The 8,634-nt window shown below is 35.8% G+C and overlaps 3 protein-coding genes across 3 annotated transcripts in view; 2 read left to right on the forward strand and 1 right to left on the reverse strand.

The window, feature by feature from the left end:
- The first annotated feature begins 1,464 nt into the window (after positions 1 to 1,464).
- LOC111779134 (proton pump-interactor BIP103-like) lies at positions 1,465 to 4,249 on the forward strand. The gene is made up of 8 exons (XM_023659210.1): positions 1,465 to 1,526; positions 1,698 to 1,979; positions 2,096 to 2,284; positions 2,374 to 2,496; positions 2,591 to 2,782; positions 2,874 to 3,074; positions 3,166 to 3,264; positions 3,361 to 4,249. Exons 2-8 carry the CDS (start codon positions 1,713 to 1,715, stop codon positions 3,610 to 3,612), a joined length of 1,323 nt encoding a protein of 440 aa, XP_023514978.1. The 5' UTR covers positions 1,465 to 1,526; positions 1,698 to 1,712; the 3' UTR covers positions 3,613 to 4,249.
- Positions 4,250 to 4,305: 56 nt separating this feature from the next.
- LOC111778855 lies at positions 4,306 to 5,178 on the reverse strand (the record flags this gene model as incomplete). Its single annotated transcript, XM_023658843.1, is given in 1 exon segment — positions 4,306 to 5,178. A coding segment is annotated over 1 exon segment (585 nt). The 3' UTR covers positions 4,306 to 4,496.
- Positions 5,179 to 8,474: 3,296 nt separating this feature from the next.
- LOC111778154 (transcription factor TCP20-like) overlaps positions 8,475 to 8,634 on the forward strand; it is a 1,677-nt gene continuing 1,517 nt past the window's right edge. Inside the window, exon 1 of the mRNA XM_023657827.1 lies at positions 8,475 to 8,603. The gene's annotated coding sequence lies outside the window, so the exon portion shown is untranslated. The remainder of the gene's footprint in view (positions 8,604 to 8,634) is intronic.

Below are 8,634 nucleotides of genomic sequence, written 5' to 3' on the forward strand. Positions count from 1 at the left end.
CCTTTTTTTTTTTTTTTTCTTTTTTTTTTTTACCATTTCTTCAAATTCTAATTACAGTCTCTTATTCTTTTTTGTATAATTTTTCCTCATTAAAATACCTAGAAAGCTATTTTATTGTTGAACCAATTATTTTTCCTTATTTATTCAATTAATTTTGTGGTTGTTGTAATGAGTAAGCCCTATTATAAAGAAATTGAAAAGTTCATGTGTGGCCACTGCCCACGTTTATCATAAACAAATTCATATCAGTAGTTGTTTGCATGTCTAATAACATTATAATGCCTACTTTTTCCACACGCAAAATCAACTACTTCTTTATCTGCATTCCCACTCATACCTTTTCAAATCTCTCTCTCTTTTCTTTGCTTCATGCCAAAAATAGTTACACTTCATTCTAAGTTTACCTAACATCCTAAATACTAAAAGGTTACACCACAGTTGGTGCACTGGTAATGGCCTCGCAAGTTTGCACATGCTGGAAGTTAGATTTCATGTTACATCGGTGTTGATAGTAATATATACACACTCTTGCTTTACATGGACAGTTATACATCCAAGCTAGTCTTCAACCTAGATATTACAACCCTACTCTCAAAACTTTGCCTAATATAATTATTTACTCCCAACCTTTATTGTTCCAACCTTTTACAAACTTTCGACTTATAGCCATATTTGAAATTGCCGGTTAAATTGTATGCTAGATTCATATGAATGTTTGTATGGATTATGTGTGCTTAGTTGATTGATAAAAGTATCTCTCTAAGAAGCTTCATGAACGTTTAGATTATGTTTTCAATGCTCAATGTGATTGATAAAATATCTCCCTAGTGCAGCATGCATGAAACAAAATATGATCATGGTGCCCGTACGTCTTTGTATTTTGAGTCATTTATATTTTGATTTATAAATGTATTCCAAACCCATTTCCCGTTTGTAATCAAATAGATCAGCACCGTCTTATAATTATAATTGAATTTTATTTTTGTCTATAATTTTGATGTTATATGTCTTAATTTGAATTTAATTTTAAATTTTATGGCATTTCCTTATTTAACTTCTATTTTTTTAGTTTGGATTTGAGCTTGGAAACTCTGAAATTACAAAATATCTCCCCACTCATTTCTTCATTCTGGGCTCTGTTTGAGATGGATCCATACAATGTTTTGTATATCAACATGTTTGTATACAATGAACGATCGATTGATGTTTCTTGGGCAACCACCCCCTAGAAATTAGTTTAAATCAGAGCATTGATGCTATAGATTTATTGCATTGTATTATATTAAATTTTCTACATAAACAAACAACCAGTTGACTGTATTTAAGGCAAACAGGGAGTTGAATTAAAAATAAAAATATTTTATTTGAACTTGGCGTGGGGGGCAAGCGTTGAATGCAGAGCTAACAAATTCACTTCCCATGGTTATATAAACCAATCAAGATATGGTTCCATTTAATCCGACTACAGCTACCATTTTCTCCCATTAACTGGGCCCATTTGTAGCACCCGTTGTTTTTATTTTGAGGTATCAAACGTCTTCTCTCTTTTTCTTGCTCTGTTTTTCCCCTGTAGTTTCAGTAGTTATGAAAATTTTCGATTGCAACAATAAATTTAATGTGTAAGTTTAGAATTGGATGCATTTTCTTTCGGTGTTTTTCAATGCTTTTTTCCTAGCTCGAAGTTGTTTTTGCATTAGGCAAAGAAAAGCGCCATGGAAGAAGGTGAATTATATTGTAAAGAGAAGAAGGTGAGGGAGGAAGGATCAGAAGTTGCTGGTGAAGTGGCGATATTAGATTATTCTGATGATGAACGCGAATTGTTCGATGAAATGCGTGTTCGAGGTCGGCATTTTTATTTTGCCAAGGTTTTGCCAATTGAGAACCCAAAGATGGATGCCATGATTAAGAAGGCTGAAGAGACGATTGAGAAGATCAATCGAGATCAAGTTGTGATGACCCAAAAGATAAGGGAAAGGATGGTATGTGAAAAGAACCCTAGTTTTTCTTTTTAGAACATTTTAGTTAAGTCTCCTGGTTTGGCACTTGCTTATGTGAGCTCTGAATAATGGAGGATTGGAATGAATTTTGTTCATAGATGGATCGTGACGCACTGCGCTCGAAATTGAACCGGATGAATTGTGGTAATTATGAACTCGCCCTAAAATGGAAGAGAAATAGTTTGGACTTCCTGTATCCCTCTCTAGACAAACTGACTTTTGCAAACAATGCATATAGAGGGAAATCGGTTAACTCGTGCTTGTCGGTAGGGGAAGTTGATAAGCAAGTATGGTCAATTGAACTCTTTCTTGTGTATTTTTGCAACACTTCCGATCTTCTTCATCTTATGCAGTTTATTTATCGTTGTGTCACCAGAAACTGTGTTTCTTGATGGTACATGGCTGTAAAAACATGGGTGACGAGAGAAAGCTGTTAAGGGAAGTCGATGCAATGCAAGGGAAGGATGGTGGCATGACATTGGATGAACTCCGTGCTCCTGTAATATCCAATTTTACTTGTCGTTTTTAATGTAATGACCATTACTACTTGATGAATTATCATCTCTCTTAAGCTTCTGCGTTCTCATAAACAGATTCAACACTTGCAACAACGATTGTCCATCAACTATGTGGCGCATGCAGAAATCGATGAAAATGCTCATAGTGAACTCATTCTCAATGCCGAAAAGCAACATGAAATTATTAGGGAGACGGCATTGGCTAATGCTGTAGTGAATGGAAAATTGTGGAACTCCCTTGGCTCGAAAAAGTCCATTCAACAACAAGTAAGAGTCAAAACTAAAATTTAGGAAGGTTCTTTCTTTGACTGTATAGCTTAGAACTAAAAACAATCTCGATGTTTTTGTACGTTGAAAGGTTCAGGAACTCAACAATAGATCATGTGAACTAAGAGAAAGACAGAGAGAAGTAAATGCCAAAGTTAAGAAAGTAAATAAAGAAGTTAAGATGATAGAAAAAGATATAGGTTCTCTACAAAAGGTCTTCACATATGCAAATCGCAAAAAGGACGAGGCATACAACACCATTCTTAGACTGAAGAGGCAGTATGGGGAGGAGGTACCTATGATTACAAGCTCTAAATACTTTTATTTATTTATTTTGATGTGAGTTGAGTTGTACTGATATATATTGTGGTATTTCGTGTTAGAATGCTTCCTACTACCAATACCGTTCCCTCATGCGGAAGGTCCAAGTACTTGGTAAGAAGAAAGATACCGCAGCCATTCAAGAATTATCTCAAACACAGGTTGTTCCTATATCCCTTGTTCGTTTATGAAGTGGTGGGGGGTTTATTGTGTTTTTGTGAACAACTTTTGAAAGCTGATTTTTCCATTACAAACAGGTTGATAAGTTCATGCAACAGTGGAACAATAACCTAGATTTCAGAAACGATTACAAAAAGAGAGTTGTCCCGCGTCTAAACAACCGTCATCTTGGCGTGGATGGGAGTATGATCACCAACCAGAAGGCAGAGGTTAAGGACTCAAAAAAAGCTCCTAAACCAGAGGCGCTTTCTAAAGCTAGATTGAAATGGTTGATGAAAGATCCTGAAGATCCCTCCGAACTTTTTTTTTTGGTGAAACTAAGGCGATAAACCCCTTTGCACATGTGCTTCAAGTTTCAACTTTGATCCATCTATTCCTTAAACTTCTCCTTTTGTTGAACAAAATTTCTCCCACATCATGTTCAAAAGTGTTTTACAAAGCTAGTTTTTCTGTGAAGTCATTTCCCCACTTGGAACTTTTGTTTGGAAGCCTATGAATTCAAGAAAAATAAAGAAAAAACAAACCAAACCTTGCTATGTTGATGTTCCTTTGTGACATGAATGTGCCACCTAATGGCATGACTATAAGCTACTGTAGCAGAATGAAGATTGTCCCTCCCTATTAACTAGGGAATCATTCATATGTTCTCTTATATAAATCTCATAGAAAATCACAAGCACAGCTCTAAAAAGAAAGATACGAAAGATACACCTTATTCACATTTAAGTTACATTCAAGTTACAAATAAAAATAAATAAATGAGGCATCATTGCAAGTAAGAGAGAGAGAGAGAGAGAGAGGGTTGGAAAGGTGACCATCACAAATTGGTTCTACCAAATCACAATGCTTAATTAGTAAGCAAAAATCCAACTTCCCATTTAACAAAAAGATATTATTATAAACTCAATATGCATTTTTCCTTCTCATTTTCTGACCAGCCAAACATATTGAACTAAAAAAAATATTTAAATAAAAAGAAAAAAAAAATTAGGAGAGAGAAAGTTGAAGAAAANCTCAAAAGCTGATCAAAGATGGGACCCTACCTATATATTCCATTTGCCACATAACACCTACCTTACTTTTTTTTCATTATTAATATTAATAACATTGGAATTTAATCTCTCCCATTTTGGGTCTCAAAAAAGAATAATAATAAAGAAAAGAAGTGGAAAAATATCAAAATATTCTCACTTTTTTTTTTTTTTCTGAATTTCTAATTTGGACCCCAAAGACTCCATAGACGAGAATTAAATAACCCTAACACGTCCGGCCATACCTTCCGGGCCAAACCCTTGTGGTTGCTCGGCGGCGACGAAGGGACAACCACCATCGCAGCCCGCGCCTCAGTCCGTGGCAGTTCTCCGCTTCCCTCTGTCGCTTCAACACCGCCACTCACAGACGTCGCTGGAGCCACAGAACCGTCATCCATCGCCAACGGAAGAACTTCAGGCAACGGCGGCGGCGACAGAGGAGCAACATCGACAGGCTTCTCCGATGATCGGCGGCCGATTTTGTCCTTCCTCTTGCCTTTGACGTTCTTGCTGGATTTTTCCCCGTTGGCCAATTGCTCTTCGAAAGCCTCAATGGCCTGATGAATCAGCTCGCCGTTCGGCGACGAGTTCCATCGGTTCCAGTAACTCATATAACAGTCAAAGCAACTAAGAGACGGCGGCGCGTGAACACACACGCTACCCGAATTGGCTCGTGGAGAACCGGATTTCTTCGAACCTCTCTTGGAAAATTTATTTTCCGATAGGGAAGACGACGGCGTTGACGTCTCCATGGATCTTCTCATCATGAAAGCCAAAACCTCTCGATCGTCGATGGTCAGAACCGTGAGCAGAGCCAAAATCGCCGCCGGAAGATAGTTGAAGACATCAAAGAAGTCCCCATCGTAAGAAGAGGAAGAAGAAGAAGAAGATGGAGATGGATGGACTTTACCCTTGTTCTTTATTTTCATGGCGGNTGGACACAAACGAAATGGGTATTCGTATCTCTGGTTTTAACCTTCTAAGCTTCTAGGAAAATGGTGGGTTTTAGAGAGATAGACTGATTTTGTTTGTTCGGACTTCAATTTACTTGGAAATTAAGGCAGAAGAGAGAGAGAGAATGAGGTCGCTGGTCATTGTTTTTTACTACACTTTTTGGGTTAATTTAGAAATTTGGTTCTCTTTTCTCTGCTCAAATTTGACTTTTAAAAAAAAAAAAAAAAAAAAAAAAAAAAAAAAAAAAANTTTTAGCCTTGAGTTTTAATAAACATTTTGTTCATTTTGGGCTCTTTCTTCGCCATTTATTCGGGTTCTCCACTCCGCCTTAATTTCATCTTCTACAATGGAAATGGGCCCAAAACTTTATATTACAAGCGCCACAAATACACTTTGGGACATGTACTCATGTAGTTCTTCAAGTTGGAAAACAAAATCTAATACTTCAAATACTTCCCAATACACCCGATCATAATTTTGATATATAATATGATGTAACCTATAAATATATCTCTATAACACATCAACTTTAGCCTACAAATTCTTAAACATAAGAGAGGATATAGATACGCACATGCTTGGGGAGAATCTTTAGTTTGATTATTTAAGAATCTTCCAAAACAAAAGTATGTAAATGAAACCATACCATTTTTAATTTAGTAACTTCTTTGAAGCTTCCAGATATCTCTTTTTTCAAAACCTATTTTTAAATAGTATTTCAAATTAAGCAAACATTTGGAAAATGTCTTAAGCGAACATTTGTACATTTTAAGAATACAATATTTAATGAACATTTGAAACCAAAATAATTTACAAACACTCCACCAAACCAATAACTCCCAGTAGTGGAAAGCATGTGAAGAATGGAGGTTAAAACCCAGAAAAGAAGGAAAATAAGAAATTAAAAGAAAAGGAAAAAGAAAAAAAAAATTATAATATTATTCCTTATGCTTCTTTAACTTTTCAAAAAGTTACCACACAATTATTAAAGTGTAGCATTGTTTGAATCCCACCACCAAAATATCTTATTGGCTACTTTGTGCACAAGGAACCCAAAATTTCCAGAATTCAAAACACCAATCTTTATTGCACAATTAATGAGTCCCAACTAACAACTCCTGCTTTGGTTTTATTTTTTATTTATTTATTTTATTTCCTTCTAGTCCTGGTGTTGTAATGATAATGATAAAAGATTGAAGGCTTCCATGTTATAAAGAAAACAATCTCAGTCTTCACTCTCATCATCCTCATCTTCAGCTTTAGCTATCTTCCCAATCTAATCCATCTCCTCCGGCTATGCTTCAAGATGTTTGTTGTTCCTCGTCAGTGTCATTGTCATCTGCGTCGTGGGAGAACAAAAGCTGGGTGCTGCAAAATCATGTTGGTCATGAAAGTATGAGGGTATTGATCGAGGAAAAGGAGGAAGAAAAGGAAGAGCAAGAAAAAGAAAGAAGGGGAAGAGGTGGGCAGCCTGGAGGGCGTCTCAACCGTGCGGATGGGAGTGAAAAGGAGAAGGAAAGGGCAATAAAGAGTTAAACAAACCAGCACAGGCCTTCATTGGAACAGAAGACTTAATAACAAAAAAAGACATTATAATGATGCATGAAATTCAAGTTGGAAAAGACTTAGAAACTACTTGGAAACAAAGAAGGCAGAGAAAGAATGTAATTTTGATTCCCAGTAGGAAAGGACAATCAATTATTTCATGAAACAAAGCCTCCTCCGCAGACTCGTGAGGTAATAAAAACACCGCCTTTGAAAACCAATTCAACAATAATTTTATTGTTTAAAAGAAAAAAGAAAAAAAAGGAAATGTTGGAAAAGGGTGGGTGATATGTCAATGCCAAAGCTTTTAAGAGAAGGGACCCATAGGTGTTCCCTCGGTGGCCAACACAAGATGTGAAACCATGGAAGAAAAGGACAAATGTTAGCCACCTACCCATTATTATCATCTCTTTTTTTTTTTCTTTTTTTCTTTTTTTCTTTCCAAATGAAAAATTTCCCCTAAAACTTCCAATTTTCAAGTATGAAAGCAAGAAAAGTGTAGTGGAAATTTGTTGCCCAAATAAGCTGACATTTCTTTGTAATGTGTTTTGTCGCATTACCAATCACCATCAAAATTCCAAGGAAAAGAAAGAAACCCAACGCTAGACCACTTTTATTAAAACACTAATACTTTAATTACTAAATAATGATATCATCTCCAGAATTCAAATTCATCCTTAAAAAAAAAAAACAACCAAAATTCTTATAAAACCTTATCTACCTCAATATGTGAACCAACTATCATCATCATTCCTAATAGATACATTTTAAAATCATCTCCCATAATTTATCCTAAAAAATAATTTATCCTAAAAATAATGTAAGCATACGAAACACAAAACTATTTTGAAAATATTTTCCATACTTATTCTTCCAGAATTTAAAATTGTGAAAATGAAGATATGTTGGGAGGTAATGGACATGGTAGGAGGAGTAGTGGAGTATGAAATTTGAATTGTTGAAGTTGATGCTGAGCATGAAGAGAAGTTTTTGAAGGAATCATATATATATATATAAATATTATGAAGGGGGGAAAAGGGGGGAAAAGCTCAGCAATTCAATGAATTAGTGGCACAAAATGAGTAAGGGTTTTAAAAACTAGGAAACAATATGATTGGCAAGGAGATTTGGTTTGGTAAGAGCTGGTATCATAATGATCCAACATGTCAACTAATAATTGGGACTATTGTAGCTTATCAGAATCACCAATTCCACACATTTTTGGATTAGCCAAAACATTTCATGCCCTAAAAAAGTTATTGCACCCAAAAAAAAAACTTATATTTCCAAATTTAATTTCAACCATAAAAGGAGGCTGATCATAAACTAAACAAAAAATGAAAAAGAAAAGTCCAAATTTGTACCAATTTGATATTAATTTGAGTTGACCCACCATATAAATTTGTTGATGATTAGAGGAGGTGTGATAGACATGAAGGAGAAGGAGAAGGAGTAAATAAACACAGTTCATAACCCTGTGAGCAGTTAAATTCAGATTACAGTTAATTGTAATATGAATGAATAGGCAACCACCAGAAACACTAAAATTTCATCCACTTTTGGTTTGGACTTTATGACAAGATGAGAGGTGAAGCAAGCTGTAATGCATTTAAAAGCACACTGTGGAAGCTCGAAATCCCCATTTTGGGTCAAANAGTCAGCTTCTTCAAACAACTCAATCATGGAGGAGGAGGACCCATTTTCTTTTCTGACTATCTCTCTCTTTCTCCTCTCCTCCTCCCATAAACCCCATTAGTCCACACAGAGGAACCCACCTTTGTTTGGGTCCTCCCCCCCCCCCCCCCCCCCCCCCCCCCCCCC

The sequence above is a fragment of the Cucurbita pepo genome, chromosome LG17, assembly GCF_002806865.2.
Source record: "Cucurbita pepo subsp. pepo cultivar mu-cu-16 chromosome LG17, ASM280686v2, whole genome shotgun sequence".
Lineage (NCBI taxonomy): Eukaryota > Viridiplantae > Streptophyta > Magnoliopsida > Cucurbitales > Cucurbitaceae > Cucurbita > Cucurbita pepo.

Coding starts and splice junctions, on each gene's coding strand:
- LOC111779134 (XM_023659210.1), top strand. CDS start 1,713: ATGGAAGAAGGTGAATTATATTGTAAAGAGAAGAAGGTGAGGGAGGAA. Junction 2,497..2,590: donor TGGATGAACTCCGTGCTCCT/GTAATATCCAAT, acceptor TCTCATAAACAG/ATTCAACACTTGCAACAACG. Junction 2,783..2,873: donor AAAAGTCCATTCAACAACAA/GTAAGAGTCAAA, acceptor GTACGTTGAAAG/GTTCAGGAACTCAACAATAG.